Source organism: Centrocercus urophasianus, unplaced genomic scaffold (genome assembly GCF_019232065.1).
Source record: "Centrocercus urophasianus isolate 14NV4802_14NV808 unplaced genomic scaffold, USGS_Curo_1.0 seq_25, whole genome shotgun sequence".
NCBI classification, from domain to species: domain Eukaryota; kingdom Metazoa; phylum Chordata; class Aves; order Galliformes; family Phasianidae; genus Centrocercus; species Centrocercus urophasianus.
In genome coordinates, this window is record NW_024884811.1 from 4,861,791 (window position 1) to 4,880,581 (window position 18,791).

General features: G+C 37.0%; 2 protein-coding genes across 4 annotated transcripts in view; both read left to right on the forward strand.

Moving 5' to 3' along the window:
* Positions 1–15,245, forward strand: part of TENT2 (terminal nucleotidyltransferase 2) — a 41,169-nt gene extending 25,924 nt beyond the window's left edge. For all 3 annotated transcript variants that reach the window (XM_042825719.1, XM_042825721.1, XM_042825720.1), the window contains 5 exons: positions 1,031–1,074; positions 4,168–4,304; positions 8,222–8,313; positions 13,100–13,179; positions 14,014–15,245. In XM_042825719.1, the coding sequence (XP_042681653.1) occupies positions 1,031–1,074; positions 4,168–4,304; positions 8,222–8,313; positions 13,100–13,179; positions 14,014–14,088 (428 nt within the window). In that variant the 3' untranslated portion in view covers positions 14,089–15,245. The remainder of the gene's footprint in view (positions 1–1,030; positions 1,075–4,167; positions 4,305–8,221; positions 8,314–13,099; positions 13,180–14,013) is intronic.
* A 1,877-nt stretch (positions 15,246–17,122) lies between these two features.
* CMYA5 (cardiomyopathy associated 5) overlaps positions 17,123–18,791 on the forward strand; it is a 47,838-nt gene continuing 46,169 nt past the window's right edge. The window contains 1 exon segment of the mRNA XM_042825766.1: positions 17,123–17,271. Within this exon segment, the coding sequence (XP_042681700.1) occupies positions 17,123–17,271 (149 nt within the window).

Consider the following 18,791-nt stretch of genomic DNA (forward strand, 5'->3'; position numbering starts at 1 on the left):
CTTCAAAGATTTTATTCAAGCAACTGGTAGTTCACATATTATAATCTTTGAAGTTATCCCAAGCATGCTGTGAGAATTCTGCTGTTCTAATTTTTGGTCCTTGTGGAAGAGGAATTCTTTAACATCCCTTCCTCTGTGAGACCTTGTTTGAAGGTTGAATCAGGTCCCAGGTCAAGGTCCTGTATGCTGAACTTAATTATCATTTTTGCTAGTGAATGATGCAGGTAACCATGTAAAAGGACATGGTAATGTTAGAAGTTCAGTACAAGAACAATGCTGACAGTGCTGTCAATGTTCTGATTCTTTAGACGGATGTTGAAACTTGAGGAATTTTTTCTGTCCACCTTTAGCACCATCAGACCGGGGAGATAATTTTTTCTCTCTTAATTTTATAGTGCAGTTTATGTTTTCCCATTCATGACTTATAAATGTTATAATTGTTTAGTATTGTAATTGTCTGTATGATCTTAATATCCCACTTGCCATTCAGTAGACCAGCTAAGAGCATTTGACTTTATTTATTTATGCTATATGGATAGGAACAGCTATTAAGTATTGGGTGTTTTATCTTAAAGTTATATTCAAGACTCAGTATATAATACTTAGCAGCTGGAAAGTGTATACTTATGCAGTATATAGAGATTTCCAATGCTTTGGCAGAATCATTTTAAATTGAGGGGAAAAAATGAGTGAAGCTATAATTTGCCTTTTGGAAATCTAGATGAATTTCTTATAACAATGAATTAACATAAATTTTCAAAGTCAAGTAGTATCCAGCTGCTGTGGATTTTTCATGTCTTCTGCAAATAACAGTAACAGTGTCTTCCCTTAGCTGAATTAACTGCTTTATACTATTATATATAAAATAAAGTAATATAAATATTTATGGAGTAATTTTTACTTACTGTATGCTAGTGAAGTTCATAGTAGATATTTCTAAGATAGAATTTCAGTCCTTTGAGGTAATCAGTGATATTGTTTCCTATGAATTATGTGAATCATAGCAACTTTGAACTTTTTTTTTTTATAGCCCTACCTGAACCCATCCTTCCATCCCTCCAAAAAAATTACCCTGTAAGTGTTTCTTATGTATTTACTACATCATGTATGTATATTGAACTACTTACCTAAAATACATGAATTCTTAAGTGTCTGTAATGGGTTAAACAGTTTGTAAGCCTGGTCATTGATAGAATAAACTTGATTGTAAAAAGGGCGATTTGCTTCTTTTGATAATTTCTTTAATGAGAGCAGCTTACTTTATAAGAGAAGTTTTCACTCAGAAATGTGTACTAATGACAGCTGCTGATCTAATTCTCTCTATGGTGAACTGAAAATATCCCTGTATCCCTCTTAATAAGTTTAGCAGTGTTGCTTCTGTCCAATTGTGGTATTTCAGTTTTCTGTACCTTCCAACAGCTCTTGAGTTGCCTGATGTTTTTTATTTCAGAGACTGAGTAAGGTATGTTTGAGACATCTGTAACCTCACAACACCTTAACAAGAAAATGCCCTTCTGGCATAGCCTTTGCAGCTGTATCCAGATCATGTTTTGTTGATTTTAATCCTCTGTAGAATTACTACTGTAATTAGTGAGCTTTTATCTAATTCCTTACCTAAAAACAATAGCTGATCTCTTAAATATTTGTTTGAGGACAGAAGAACTATTGCTTAGTAGTCTAGTGTCATCATTTATCTAGAGAAATTCCTTGTGCCTTCCTCCTAATTTTCAATTCAGTTGCTCTCTTCAAAATTTTTCTTTATTTGTTGTTGCTATGTCTTGATGTCCCTGTAGAGGTATGCATTTTTTAATTTAATTTTATTTTTTTTTTACTGTTGCTAATAATTGTGTGGAGATAGTGTAAGAAAGCTACACTTTCTTTTGCATATACTCCCTGTAATGCTGTAAAGGGAATATTTCATGATGCTATCATTGAGAAAATACTGTGGTGTCAGCCATCTTAGATAATTAGGATAATCGAGATGCAGAAGAAGCCTTTGAGCTAATAGTAAATTAAAGTTTTATTTATTCCTGTTTTGTAATCCTTCTTAGATATACCTCTGATAAATTTTGGTGGTGGTTATTTTTTCTCTGATTTTTGCAGTGCCATGTATCTTCTAATCTCTTCATTGCTGTGAACAGTAATGTTCAACAGATGCTGAAAAGCATCTAAGACTGTTTTCTAGTTCTTGCATGTTTAGCTATATCTCCTGATTTTTTTTTAATTACTAAATTTGCTAATTATGTTTGCCTAAATTTTATATGCTGTAGTATTTTGAGTCTTGGTAGCATGTAACTTAAAGAAAACAGCTGTGACAGTCAGTAACATATACTTGTTTGTAATAATAATTCAAATTGTAGTGTATGAACTGTATAAATGTCTTCAGAGTACATTACAAATTTTAACGATTAAAACAAGTAAAGCAAATATATATATATATATATATATTTATTTTTATGTATATACACAAAAATATATCCATGACAATACCATAATTCTGAAAATGCTAGTGAGTGTATAAAATGCAAGTTTTCACCTGCGAAAGAGATAAATCATTTGCAGGTTCCTGTGTTTCCAGAACACTGCTGTAAGAATAGCATTTTTATCCTGTCTCAGCATAAATTTTTGTTTCTTATCTTGCCTTTAGAAAATATTAGTAAATATTATAAGATTAGTAATAATATTAAAAGAGTACTCTAGATATGATTGCCACATAACTGAACCAAAACTGTGGATTAAGATATTAAAAGAAAAAAAGCATTCTGGAAATTTGCAAATACATTTTCCATTTACTCTCCCAAGTTGCAATGTAGTTAAGTATTTAAAATGTGCTGCAAAGTTACAACCTCTGAAAACTGACACTGGAAAAAAAAATGAAAATGAGAAATACACCAAAATGATTTTGGTCTTATACACTGTAGTAATAATTATATAGTATAAGCAAATGCCAATTGCCAAAAAAAAAAAAAAAAGAGATTTCTTGTGATTGCAGGTGATCAAAACTGTGTCTCTGTCCTAATACTGCACATAAAAACTGCTTCTGAAACAAGCCACCCTCCTTAGTCTGTTTTTCTTCAGAAATCACAATTGCAGCCCTTTCTGCAACCTGAAAATACTTATGTGCTTTGAAGGAAATTAGTTGCTTTAGATAATTGGTGCCTCGTAAAAGTCACATGCTTATCTCGAATGAGAAACAAAAGGCAAATTCTGTGACTCAATATATCACTATCACATATGTGAACGGTGAGAAGTCCTGCAGTGCCGCCAGATCTGCCCACCTGTGCATTCTGTTGCAGTGTGGCATCTGGTCCAGCTGGCACCAAGCTGACTTTTTGCAGAAATGCTGAAGCATATCATACACAGAGTTAGATTCTGGGGATTCCTGGTTGTCCAGCCAGATGAGATAAATAAGAGTAGCCCACAAAATGCATCATTCTGTCCTGAAGTTTATACAGAACTTGCTTCTGTGTTAGATTTTCACAGATTGTCTCTGGAGATATGTAATATCTTAGGTCATTACTGCTTCTGAAAAAGAAATGTACTTAACTTAAATGCCACATTCTGTATTCAAGTTTTTTGTGTGTAGGTTCTTCTTATTCTTTCAGATAGTTTGGGTAAAGAAGACACTACTGCTATCTTTGAAATAATTATATGGTAGAGTGCAGGCTTATATTAGAGCTAGTAGGTTTGATATACAAGCTTATGCTGTGAGAAAAAGCAATCAAGTTGTCTTTTTGGATTGAGTATTTCTATATTGCAGTTATGGTGACTTGATTATAACTGCATTATCTTCACCTACACTATGTTAGTTGAGCTGCACCCAGCTTGGTGTAGGCTTTCTTCTTCAGCCTCTACTCATGTTGTTCTAAAAGCTTGTAAATGCAAGTCTAGTTCAGAGATTGTCCCATGTAAAAATTCTTCAATGAACTGAAGGCAGAGTCCTATGTGAGATGATTCCGCTTGAGCTCATTGGAGTGATTAATATCAAGGATAATAGAATCTTTTTCTTGTAAGTTTTTCTTGAACTTCTAATAAACAAGTTTAAGGCCAGCTTTTGTTTTGTAAAAAAAAAAAAAAAAAAATTAAAAAAGAAGTTAAAAAAAATGTGCACCTAGATTAAGGTTGTATGTGTGTTTGTATGTACATACTCTGATTTTATTTTGACAGGAATCTTTTGATCCTACTATGCAGCTGCATCTTGTTCATCAGGCACCATGTACCATTCCTCCTTACCTCTCAAAAAATGAGTCAAGTCTCGGTGAACTGCTAATAGGCTTCTTCAAATATTATGCCACAGAATTTGAGTAAGTAATAAGCTCATCTTAGTGTTTTAGAATACTTAAAATTTTTCATTTCTTCAGTATATAATCATTTATGATACTTCAACAGTAAAGAATAGTAATGCAGGAGTAATAACTGATAGCAGAAACAAATGAAAAAAAAAAACACAGAAGGAAAATAGGAATGCTAATAGAGTATTTGATGTCTTTTTGTAACCCCAGCATTTTATTCTGTCGGATAAGAAATTAAAAGCAAAACCAGAAGAAAACACACATGAATATCTGGCTAGGTTTCCCAGCATTCAGTGTAAAATATTTAAATAATGGAATGATTATATTTAGCCTAAAAAGGTAACAATTATCCTTAACAAATCCTGTTTGAAAATTGTGTAGAGCTGAGAAGTCGGGTTGGGAGATGTCACCTAATGCAGTAACTTACGATACTTTCAACTCTTCCTACTATGGAAATAAAACTTAGTTTTACTGCTGTCTTGGTCATCTCTATATCCCTGTTAACTTTAATTCCTGTTTCAAAATGAATAGAGTGTTTGCTTTGAAGTTTTCAAAATTCCACATAGTTTTGTAGAACTGTGAACTGGATGTAGAAGGAATACCCAAATTATTGCCCTTGTTGATGAAAAGGCAGACAGAAGTGTTTCAACATTTGTTGTGTGTGTGTGATAGCGAGCCAGTAAGAATAAACTTAGTGCCACACAGTATATGATAACTTTGTTTTGAGGTCGCTGATAGAAATAGTGTGGTAGGTGGGAATATGGATGAGTTTAATAGACACAACAGGAGGCTGTTAATCGTATTCATTGAGCTACTGTTTTTTATTGCTACAATCAATGTATTTTTCACTCTTTTCCTGTAGAACATTTACTAGTCTTACTATGCACAGATATATTTTTTTACAATTTTATTTCGGATGATATAGCTCTGAAGTCAAGTCACATCTAACTGACCTGTACTGTGCCAGTTACTGAATTGCAATGTGTTCGGTTAAAAAGATTACTAAAGAAAACATTACTTCAGTTTTCATGAAAGTGATTCTTATAGATTTCCATCTGTGGTATAGGACACAATACTCCAAAGTTTAATACACAGGATCCATTTTGCTGAAAGAACCGTGTATAACGGTCAGCAGTAATCGTATATGAAGATCATCATTTTGAACAGAATAATTGAAATTACTTGCCTGGATTGCTTAGCTGATCAATTGTTGCATGTATTGGTTACGAAGATAAATCAGGGTTGAGATGCATTATTTTAAATTTCACCCTCAATCTAGCAAAGGCCAATAGATCTTTCAGTTAAAATGTATATTTTATTTTACTTGATGCAGTGAATAATACTTGATAGCAGGATGGATCTAAGGAATATGGCCAGAAGTCATTTTATCACCTTGTGTTGTTCAAATATACTGCAGGTTACCTTGTATTTGTACATTGCTCCTTTCCCCTGTCTTTTTCTGAGCTTTTTGTTGTGTATATAAGAAGTTAATTTTTTTCCCCTTTCTACTGAAATTGTGATGTGGAAGTTCCTGCACAGATAAGACTATAGGGGCAAAGCTTATACAGTTTATCAGCACATTTAGAAATTATCTTGCTTGATAGAGTTGCTTGATATTGAGCTTGTGGAGTTCAAATCTGCATGATGTTTCACATGATGCAGCTGGCTTTATGTATGCTTATAACTCAGTTTTCACTGTCACTGTTAAAGCTCTGCAGATCAGGGAGGGAATGTGACAAAGTATAAAAATGTATGGAAAGAAATGTACTGGAAGAAAGTATTTGCAAACTGGTCCCTGTTTACCAGGCCCTCCTTAAAAGAGTGTCTGATTTCACTTCTACCTTCACTCAGTGAGTGAAGGCAGCAGGTTTCCTCTTGGCTGCCGTTTTACATACTAAGACCTTGAAGTAAGGCCTTGCTGCAAAGAAAATACTGTTAGGGAATATAAAGACTGTCATCTTTAGGGGACTGTGCTGCTTTTACGCTTCTTGTTTCAAGTTAAGATTATCCTTGGTTAAGTTATATTTGGTGGACATAATCAAAAATGAGCTACATTGTCTTGATAAAATATAAAGCACAATTCCTGGCAGCTCCCTTTAGGGCACAATTAGGTAACAAGGTGATCATGTTCTTCAATATGTTTGTAGTTTGTACGCATTTCGTAAGCCAAAGCTGCTTACAGGAATGGATGATAGTAATGCTTTGGAAAATGCAAGCTTTTAACTCATACATAGGCTTACACCTGGTTTTCTATCAAATTCTTGCTTTCTGTATGTGGTACACATACATGATGTGGGCTGTCACGCCAGAAATAACTGATGACTGAGATTGCTCTTCAAATAATTGTTGTTAGCCTGTGGATTAAAATACAAGGATGTAGAATATTCACTTGGCATTGGCAGTTGTGGAGTTGTGTGCAAGTCAAAGTGGTTAAAATCAATAAATCATTTGCTGTTGGTAATTCACTTCTAATTCATGCTGATTTTGGTACCAAGGCAGGATTAATGAAGATTTAATGAGATAAACTAATTGTTTTCATGTCCTTATACAAAGCTTTTTAAACAGATAGAAACATATTTTATTGTTGCTTCCTACTGAGCCAGTATAAGTGTTTTTATTTCTTGATGAAGGAGAAAGCCAAGTTTAACCTAAAGAAAAAAAGAGATCAAGAACAGAAGTGTTTTTTGAGGTAAAACAGTACTTCAGACAGATAGTTGAACTGCCTGCTTCTTCCAGTCACAACCAATGTTCTGGAGCTGTAGTTTTTCTGTGATAATCCAGTTTCTTGTTTTTTCCCTTTGTGTGGGTTTCCTTTGTTTATTGTTGAAGAGCAATATACATGTTCTGTGGGATTACGGCTGACTTTTAACAGTGATTTTAATCATGAGCTGTACTTGAGCTAATTTGTAGAATCTATAGGCACAGATTTTTAGCTAATGTAAACTATCTTATCACGACTGACTTAATGCCTTTATGACAGCTAGTGACAGACAACTGGTGATTTACATTGCCTGTATCTTTGTGTTACGTCAAAAGATCCATACAAGCAGGAGATCCAGTCAAGTGTACATAACACCAGTTCAGCTAGCAGCATGCTACCCAGTTATTTCTTATCCCAATAGTTGGGGTGTATCGTGATCTGTTGTTGGAATTTCAGGCTTTTTGCTGTGATAAGACATTTGTCTGGTCTAGTCAAGAACAACTGAAAAACGGCTGCATAGAACTGGTTGAGAACATAAAACTGTAAATGTTGCTCTGGTTGCCATTATGTTTGGCATATCACTGTGCCAAGCCTCAAAAAGATTGTTCTCTAAATTGCACTGCTGTTCCTGTTTCAGTGCGATCATTTCTTTTGGTTCCATGGTTGTAAAACTGCTGCATGCAGTAGCTTACGTTCAAAGGCTGCTTTGAGTTGTTCTAAATTTTGTACAGTTACAGAATATCTAAATTACCACATATACAAGATATTAGTACTTTCTAATAAGCTTCTTGCACTGGGAAAGCTCATTTGTAAGCATGCTTTCTTTTTCTATCTTGATCACTGAATGCACATTAATGAAATGCTTTGTCTTCCTCTGCTCTTAACTCTTTTTCCCAAAGAAATATCTGAAAAATTTATGAGATTATAATTTATTTTGAATTTAGAAATAAATGCAGGACTCCGTATCCAAGATAACATGCAAATCTACGATGTTCTGTTTTGCAAATGTTTTCATAAATATACTAAAGTGCTTGTGGAATTCTTTCTTGTTTCCTACAAAGCACTCCTTACTTTTGTATAGTATTTTACACTAACTTTCTCATTACTGTAAAGTACTATAATATATAGGCTTGAGACAGAGCAGTAAGACAGTTTATTAATGTAAACAGACATTATTCATTCAGAATTAAGAGTTTAAAGGTCTGCAATTTCTTTTCCTTTTCTCTAGTTGGAGCCATCAAATGATTTCAGTTCGTGAGGCCAAAGCTATTCCAAGACCTGATGATGTTGAATGGAGAAACAAATATATATGTGTAGAAGGTAAAATTTAAAGCTACATTATCATTTTAACTACTGAGACACTAAATCAATCACTTAAATATGAGCACCATAAAATTTAATTATGTGCATGTGAAATATATGTATGCAGTAAATGAAGTTTAATCAGTGTAAATAGTGTTGGAAACAGTCTTACTGAAAACATTTGAGAAGGAAGCTTTAAGTTCTGTAGTGTTTAAAAATAGTTCCCCTGACCTTTTCTTCAAGAAGACTCATTGCCCTGTTACTTTTGGCACAGTGATTCAGGCTTTGACAAGGAATGGCCTTTATGGACAGTAATATGCTTGGCTGCTCTGTAAAAATAGTCTTCAGTTTTTCCAAGATTAATCTTCTGAAAAAATAGAGTGGACCATATTCAGATTCTTCTGTAAGAATATTCTTTGTTCTAGTAACGCTTTGGCATTTCATGTCTTAGCAGTAAGTAAATTATGCATACGTTGATCCAATTGCAGCTACTATTTTTGATGGGCTTTTGTATGTGCAGTTTCCACAGACAAAGTGTGATACCCTCCAGAACTAGAGGTGAAACCCAGGCTGTGTTTTGGAGTCACTGGTCTTGGCACCTGTAGTTCAAGCTGAACTGGGAATTAGCACAACGCAAGAACCTATTTCTTGTTCTCTTGTTGCCCTTCAACTGCCATCAGTAGTCTACATGGAGAAGGTGAAGACCAGACCAGGGAAAGTGAAAATAACAGAGAAGAATTGTGATGTTAGAGCAAAATATGAAAACAAAAGTAGGGAAGGGACTGGGAACTGTCATGTAGGCTGGAAAGAGTTAGCAATGTGAAGATGAAAGAAAAAAGAAAAGTGAGAGTCAGAGTGCAGCAGGTGAAGGCAGATTTGCAGGACAGGAGCTGAAAAGCAACATGGGGGCAGAAGAAGTAGAATTAGAAGTATCTGGTTTAGGACACCGAGGTAAGAAGTGAAGGTTTGAAATGTGGAAGGTATCTTGGGTCCTAGCTTTACATAAATAGGAGACTATTAGGATTAGGACTCCAAACATTGAAGTTTTTGGAAAAAAGATTACTGGGAGCTTGGATATGAGCCAAACAGTCTGGCCAGAGATGTTGAGAGACTGCAGAAATCCTGTAGTGGAGGGGATAGGCGCAGTAAGGCAGAAAGCCTGTGATTTAGATGCAGGCATTCCTCAAGATTTGTGGCAGGATGGATGTACATCCTGCATGTGTGCATGCAGTTTTATGTGATTGTGCTGTTCTGTGTGGAGAAGATTACCTACAGGTGAAATCAGTTATTATGTGGTTGGAGCTGTAAATCATATTTATGTCAATGTCAAAATCATATGCTATGTCAGGCCACGTGGTGAAATTCCTGTCCCTTATGTGGACATTTGGAGAAAAAAAAAAAAAAAAAGGAAAAAAAAAAAGAAAAAAGTCGTGGGAGGAGAACAAAAACCAAAACCAACAGTTGCAGGGTAAAATACACTGAAACCTATGAAGAAGGCTTCACGTTTGACTTCGCTGTCTCAGAGCTAAGAAATGTGAGAATTCAAAAATATCTGTGCAGCTGAAGTGATCTGGGATAGCGTTGTGCAGAAATTGCTGAGACTATGTTCTGAATGTGGGAGGTGGGAATGCTCAGCAGCTGTGCCTTCTGCTGTCACATGATGCTGATGCTCTGTGTTACAAGGCGGCTGCCTGTATCTTTCAGGCTTTCAACTTTTGCATGGCATTTCAGTGTGGTGGAATAGGATTAATTTTCTATGAAAAAAGAATATTAGCATACAAAACAGCCATTTTAGAACACAAAATTGTGTTTTAAGTTTTATTGTCTTGAGACTGATTCTCACTTTGTTTCTGCTTTTTGAGAAACAAAATAGCAGAGGTGCTCTTTTCAAACAGTTTAAAATTTGGCTGGCAATTACCACTATAGGGATAGAGAGAACACTGCTTTTTCTGGCGCATATCCTTGTCAGAATCTCTAAATTGATGGTGATCGTTCTGTTTTGAGGTTGTCTTGTCTGTATCAAACAATATAATATGTTCACTTTAAAAAAAAAAAAAAAAAAGATAAGATTGGAAATACTCAAAACCTGGTAATTTTATGAGAACTCAATTAGCAGTCACTTAGGGAAACAGGATCGAAAGCTTTCTATGCTGTATCTTATTTGTTCTTGTACCAGACATTAAAAATAACAATAGAAATAATTCTTCAGGGTTTGTTTTGTAGCAGTTTTGGAATTTTATGATTATTTATATTTTCATTTGAAAGAACAATGTCTCTTTAGCCTTTCCCTCAAAAATTGGTGTTCAAGTTGTATTACATTCTTTTTCTTTTAATATTCTCAGCGTGTGAACAAAGTAACTTATGATGGAGTCTTACTGTACAGATGGTTAGAAAATGCAAAGTGGTGTAAATAGTTGCTGATTGCAGAAGTATTTCTACTTTGCTTCAGGGAATGAATTTGTCTGCTGACAGCTAGTAAATATGCAAGAATAAAGGGAAGATGTGAGTCAGTTTTTTGTGACTAGGAAGACTGCCTTTTCCCCCTGTGAGTTAAGGAAGATTGTACAGCTGTGGTCTTGTTAATTCACAAAAATCTCACTTGGCTCAAAATAAATACCTAAAAGATCCTGGCATTAAAGGAGCAGTTATCATCATGTGTAAGACAAACAAAAGAAGTACCGTTCTGTTTCACATGCTAAGGGATGTGGGATTCTTTGTAGCAGTAGGTCAATCTAACCAGTGACATCTTTGTACTAGAGGACTAGGTGATTCACTAATTTAATTGACATATTTTTGTTTCAATCAAAATTGTTTGATGCAAAAATAAATCTGCCGTGTAAACATAGATTAAAACCTTTGTATAGCTAGTGTGAAGAAAAAAGTTAAAGAAACTTCCCAGATGCGAAATTTACTGCTTGAAAGTATTTATTTGATTTAAATAGGTTTCAGTAATAAAACTACAGTGCCACAGAATATATTCCAAATTTCAAGTCCCAGTCCACACAATGTTGTAATCCCTCCTGATGTCTACTTAGTGCTTTATTTTACCTTATGTCCCTACCTGAATAAAAGCAATTCACAACCAAGCGTTGTAGTTTAACACAAGTTAGGTAGCCAGGCAGCACACAGCTGCTTTCTCATCCCCCCTTTTCAATGGGGCAAGGAAAGAAAATACAATGAAAAAAAATTCTTGAGTGGAGATCAGGACAGCAGTCAGTCACTCATAAATTACCATGATGGTCCAAACGACTCAGTGTAGGGAAGATTATTGCAATTTATTGCCAATTAACAATAGGCTAGAGCAGTGAGTTGAAAGAAACTGTAGATGCCTTCCCTTTATTCACTTTCTCCTACCTGCTCCCCCAGCAACAGGGGTTGTGGTCAGTTCATAACTCTGTCTCTGGCACTTCTTCATGGCCACCTTCTGCCCCTGCTTCATGTGGGACAGGATGCTGTCCTACCCCAGCTGATGCTGTGTGGGCTCCCCACGGGCAGCAGCTCTGCAGGCACAGCTCCACACGGCTCCGTCCCACAGGCCCCCCTCAGGAGCTGCTCTGGCACTGTCCCACGGGCGGCAGCTGCCCCAGCCCTCCCGCCCCACCGCAGGCTGCTCCCCACGGGCTGCTCCTGCGGGGTATCCGTGGGCTGTGCCTCCTCCGGGCCTCAGCCACTGCTGCACCGTGGGCTCCTCAGTGGCTGCACGGGAGATTTGCTCCGCGTGGTGCCTGTGGGCTGCAGGGGGACGGCCTGCTCCTCCGTGGGCCTCAGGGAGCTGCTGCTCCACGCCTGGAGCACGTCCTGCCCTGCTCCTGCCCAGGCGGTGATGGCTGCAGGGCTGCTTCTTTACATTTCCTCACTCCTCTCTTCCAGCTGCTGTTGTGCAAGGTTTTCCCCTTTCTTAACCTCACTGCAAGTCCCTGTTGGAGCAGCTGAGACTGGCTCTGATCTGACATAGGGTGGTGCTGGGTTCTGCTCACAGAGGTCTTCACTTTTCTGATACCAAAGCCTTGCCATGTAAACCCAGTACACCAAATAAACAAAAAAACAGTATGCATTTTTATGCTTTGCTGGCTTTTTAGGACTTTAATAAATTCCAGCAGTCTGAAATATACTTGTTATTTAAGTAGTTTTCTAGTAAGGCAACAAAGACTTAAGAAATCATTTTTCTACTGCATCATAATACATAATTGTTTAGCAACTGTTATTTTTCCATATGTTAGGAAGTTTTATCAGGAGCAAATAGTACTTCAATTAAAAAAATGTTCCAGAGGAAAAAAAGGAAAACATTAAAAACCGTATAAACTTGTAGTCTGATAGCTGCAAACTTTAGAATCTGTGAATAGATACAGATTCTTACAGCCATTCATAAAAATCACATAATACCCTAAAAAGCGATATTTTAATATTTTTCTGTTTTTCACTGAAACTGTTGCATGAGATGAATCTAATGTGTAGTAAGTCTTAAAACATTTCCATATACAAAATCTTATTCTGATATCGTAGACTAATACGCAGTCACAGATAATTACTGGTGCGTGAGTTCAGCACAACCAACATATTGTGCTTTGCAAGAAATAATGATTTCACAGTATTTGTGGTTTACATGTTAGAGTGCTTAGGGTTTGAGACTATTGTGGATTAATATTACACAAAATCAGATTTGAAAAAGAAGCTGGAATCAGCTGCTTAAAAACCTATTGGGAAGAAATGGTACGTTGACTTTTTCCTCCTCATTGCTAGCTCTGTGAAATAGAATAGCTGTAGGTTTTTTTAACACTTTTAATGTTTGCCTTTGATCTTGCAGAGCCCTTTGATAGGACAAACACTGCTAGAGCTGTACACGAAAAACAGAAGTTTGATACTATCAAAGAGGAATTTTTTAAGGTAAAAATAGCATCCGTTTTATTTTTCTGGTCACTTTGGTTTTCAAGATGGCTAAACAAATGATAGTTATTGTGCTTGCCTGATTCTGATGGTTATGATTGTCCTTATATCATGTAGTGTGTACAAAGTGTACTTGATAAGTACATTCAGTATAGATTGCATATATTACACGTATGGATACTTCATGTTTGTAAACATATTCTACAAAATAGAATATACATATAAATATGCATAAATAAAAAACTATTCTAATCTTCTTTAGGAAAATGAAGTAATGTAAATATGGCTCACTGCTATTGAGTGATATCTTTTCCTGTGACTTTAATTGCACATTGTGGGTAAAATGAACTGTGCGTTAAGATAGGAGGGCCAGTGCAATTATTCCCAAGTTCATGATCTAAAAGATGTGACAGTTGTGTCTTGGAATGCACAAGAATACCGAAGAAAATGCTAACAGTAACTTTCAGGACACGGATTCTGCAAATGACAGAGTATAACTGCCTGTATCAGTAGTTTTGGTATGTGTGCTTTTAGGACAATTATTTTGCAGTTAGAGAATTGATGTAATACTTAAATAATGTGAATATCTGTCACAGTCTCCAGAAACACAAATCTGCTCTCTTCTTGAAAGGATGTACCTTTCTCAATAGTCCTCTGCATTTTGTGTACTTCTCAATTATTTTTCTCTGCATAAATAAATAAATATCTTTCCTCTAGAGGAGAAAAATATCAAATTTATTTTCGTGGATCTGTGAGGCTTACTGCTTAAAAGGATATTTAAATATTGATGGAAAATATGATTTGTCCTTCTAACCCTTCTACTTTTTTCCTCAGTCTTGGCAGATACTGCGAGACAAGAAAGACTTGAGCTTTGTATTACCTTTGAGAGCCACCATACAGAGAAGATAACAAACTTCTTTCATTTTCTCCATATTGGATCCTGCTGAAATAAAGAACAATATCAAAACCCAGGTTACACCCTTGTTATTTTATTATGTGCTTTTCTTGTTATGCTTTTGTTAAGGATATCTTTGTAAGAAAGACTTCATATTTTATTATTGACATTTATTAATGCAGTTGTTCACTCAGAGATGTGTTTTCTGAGAACACTTGTATTGTTGATTTCTGGAAGAGAATGTTGTGACTAGAGCAGCAGACCACAGGAGTAAATCTGTTGTAAACAAAGTATGGGAATGTACTGACTTTCCATAATCTGTGTTGTCATCAATTCAGACAAATTTAACAATGAAATGACTGAAATCAGAGCTAAACAGTGTATGAGTCTGTATCCTTTAAGGCACTGCACACAAACTGTCCTTGATGAGCAGACAGCTTGTGCTTTCTGTCTGTTTAATGCAGTATGCACTTTTGCTCAGTTTGGCACTTCCCAGTTATATTTTTATTTTATATAGAACAAAAGCAACAATTTATGAAAATTAAGCTAGATTACAGTTGGTAATGTTCTGGATATTAAGCACTGTAATCTAAAATGGAATTTTCAGTCAACAGTTCTACAAGAAAGTTGAACTGAAAAAGGACAATTCAGTTTATGTGATTGATTCATGTTCACGTAGCAGACAAGATAATTTTTAGTGCTTCGTTTTACAAATTCAAAGTAGTAGCATTATCTGCGTAAAATACCCCTGCCCTACAGTAGCTACACCAAGCTGGGATTTTGTTTTGATTTTGTGTAAATGTTTGTTAACTGGTAGGCTGCTGTAAATTGATTTCAAATAAGTAATCTTAAAAATTGTAGGTTTTCCAAACAACAAAGTAATGAAACTTTTTAGACCTGCTGTAGCACAGTTTGTGCCGGTCATGTGTTTGTTATTGAAGACCAATTCATTGTCAATACTTCTAATTGATGTCAAATGCATATAATGCATTTTTTTTTTTTAATATTTTGTATGGTGTCCCGTGGAATAAAGTTTCTGGAAAATACAGCTTTCTTTGATGTTTTATGTTTGTTTGTATTGGACATTTGATATAGTTCTTATAATTAAGTAGAAAAGGAAATGAATGTAAAGGTCAAGGCACCTGTTACAAATAAAAATTTTCTACGGGTATTTTGTGCTGTGTCTGTGTGCGGATACAATTTTCATCTGTTGCCACTTCTAACAAGATTGTGAAAGCCCTTACAATTCAAAATAACGTGGATTATTTTTTCTTGCGCAAACCTTAGGTTCTAATTTGTTTAAAGTCTTACAATTTAGAAGTTCTAGGAACAGTAAATTGTTTGCCTGCTGGAAGTTTACTTTCTGCTCATACTTAATCATGATCTAATCTATCTGATATTTTGGCTTGCTTCTTGAAACAGCTTCCTTTTAACAGGCTTTTAGTTTTAATCTGACTTTGTCAGTCATCTAAAATGTTCTCCCTCTATGTGGATGTTCCCTGCATCATCCCTCATTTTTATCTAGTGGTGTAAGCATGGGTGAAGCATTTCATTTTGCCCTGTTTTATGTAAAACACCACTAAATTTTTTTGGAAAAGAATGATGACTGGATTCAAAGATGTCTGTAGATTGCAGTGAGGGGGATGTTGCTCCTTTTTTAAAAAGCTCTGGGCGTCTCTTTTCCTACAAAATGTAAACTCCCAAAATAGTATAATTAAGAAGGGACATCATGTTCAAATTCAGCAAAAATGCATTTTAAGTAAGCTGGATGTGAGGCATCAAACTGTAAATGACCATCACATAAGGCTTTACATTCAAAACATTTATAGGAAAGAAAGCGCTTTAGATTACTGCTTTATGTTTGAAACAAGTTTTTCCTGAAATGCAACTTTATAAAAACTGACCCATCTTGTTAATCATCTTTACACAAGCTTGAGATGACCTATGTTTTTACAAGTAATCCAGTGTGTTTTTCTTCAGTTCATTTACTTCTGATAAGCTATACTTAAAATTATAAAAAGTAGATGGTAGTTTTGCCAAATATCAGGACAAGCATGTTTGTCACAAAACTCCCCAGTACTTAAATTACAGTAGCAGGCACCATTGAAGCAGTATGACTTAGCTTACCTTGTAATGAAAGAAGCAAATTGAGTAAGTGGTTATCTGGCATAGTGCACAGAAAGTGGCACTACTTTCATATATTGAAAAATGATCTGAGATGGTCAGGAAACAAATTTCACTATATGTCATGCTGTCACATTCTTTGTCAAGGCAAACAAGAGCAGCACTACTTGTGGAAGTGCCAGGCATCTGGAACAACATCAAGTAAATGTGATACTTGGTGTGTGTTGGACTGTAACTTTTGATAGAAAACTTCAGATAACGTTCCACGGTATAAATAGTTTTGGAATTGTTTTGCCACAGTTTCATAACAAAACCCTTCATTAACCCTCCCTTCCACCCCACCCCTCCACCCCCCCCGTGAGGAATACTTACGCTGGGAGACTTTTAGTAGGAAGTCTGTTTTCCACTGCTGACCAAGGTTTCGAAATGCATGCAAGATGCTAACATCTCCCTGAGCTAAAAGATGCTGTAGTTCAGCTCTTGTATTTTAGGCTTTGTAGTGGCTTTGGGTACTTGTTTGTGGCAGTGGGTTCACTTGTCGCTTCCCATCTGAAATGATGTTAGAAACTGTTATGCCTTATCTAGGATTTGAAGAACTCTCTAGTCTTCTAGCAGAACTTCTAATTAATAGACTCAGATTTGTATTGGAGAACTACATGTTAACAAGAGCTTCCAATTCAATTATCGTAACAGAACTGGAATAGGCTATACAGGGGCTGTGCCATGTGCCCCGGCACCCGGTTGGTGCTAGGACCTGGGGTGGGACCAGCAGCGACAGTGCTGCTACTTTGCTGCTGTCTATTTAAAGACTGCCCTGAATCAGGAGATGTGAGAGCTGCTGGGGATGACAGTTGCTTCAGGCAACCCTGGGGAGGACAGGGTCGGGGGTAAAAATCAACGACAAGAGCCTGAGCGAGAAAGAACATGGAGGGATACCATGGTGCAGAGTGTGACCGGGCATCTGAGACCTCCTCCTTCATAGAGGATGAAGAAGAGGAGGAAGAAGAGGAGGAGGAAGAAGAGGAGGACGAAGAAGCCGTGGACCCAGAGGAAGCAGAGGAGCTGACTCACAGGTACTGCCTCCACTCGCAGCGCTGCCTGGAGAGGCGAGCGTTTGGGCCTAAGCCTGCTGAGTCCCACTTTTCCCCCTTGTCGTCCTGCCATTCCTTCAGGGGCTTTTTGATTATCGCAGCTATGAGACGGAGGCTGTTCTGGGTGGAAATGGCTGTAATGAGATTTGTGCAGCAAGCGCCAGCCCTGAGTTCCCTAAAAGCTTTTCTATTTAAAGAGCTGCTGGCCTGCCAGCTCAAGTAGCATCTCCCTGTGCTCCTCCCCTTCTGGCTGACTGTTACATATCAGTCTGAGAAACACGGGAGGTTTGCCTGCTGAACAGAAAATGATCAAATATTATAACAGTGCTTTGGATGTTTTTCCTTTTTTCTATCCTAGCTCCCTTCCTACTCATCCCTCCCTCACCAGTCTGTGTTTCCCAAAAAAGGAAAAGCTTGTTCTATGACAATCAGGACTTGTGGGGCTGATTTTTGGTTGTGAAATGAGGAATATTGCGCCACTTCGATTTCTTCTTTTTTTTTTCTCTGTTAGTAACTGTTGCACAGAAGCTGTTGTCCTAACACTGCGCTTTTACTGCAAGGAGAATGAGGAGAGGGAGCTTGTCCCAGTGGTGTGTGGGGCTGGTCCCGCACTGAGGCAGGTGTCTGCAATTCAATCCAGCCCAGCGGGCTTCACTGGCCACAAAGAGACAGAGAGGCCTGAGGGTTAACCTCTGTATCAGGTTGCAAGATTTTTTTTTAGCAAAGTCTATCAGTTTGGGGTGGACACCCTAGGGAGAACCAAAAGCATCAGTGTTGGCAGTTTAAGATACTTTCAGAAAGCAATTTTGTAAGAAATTTAGGTCATACAGTTCCTCAAACCTAAGCGCTGTGGAACCATCCTGCATTTACAAACTGCTCTGTGTGTGACACCTTCTTGTTTCACTGGTCTTTGAAGGAGAGAGTGCGATGGCCACAGAGCGGGTGGGACAGCCTCTGTGCAGCCTGAACCATCCCAAATACTCTGTAGGGAACTAAATTCAAACAGGGAAACAGCCCTGGCGAGCAGGAAAACAAGCATCTGTGCTGTGAGAATGAAGAGCCGGTTTTTCAAAGTGAAGACACTGCCTGTGTGTAATGCTGCTTTTGTCCCAATGGAGTTGTTCACTCTGGCAGAGAGCAGGGTTACTTAACTATAAACATGTGTACAGTGCAACCCAATATAAAAACAGCTAAAGCTGGAGCTACTTGCTACCGACAACAAAATCGCCATGGGCTGGATGGATTTTTAATACAACCTGCAGTTAAATAGCTAGTAACAAAAGTCTTTTCCATTAAGGGAAGGCTCATGTACGTATGTATGCATGTAGTAACGTAGTTACTATGCTCATTCTGGGAGGTCATCAGCCTTTCCAGAAGTGCCTGTTCACAGCTCACCACAGCTGCGTCTTGCTTCTGGCTCAAAGCCTCTGCAACAGAAACTCAGGCACTGCATCGCAGTCTTTCATTAAATCAAAGAAGTCGTCCCCTTTAGATGTCAGTTC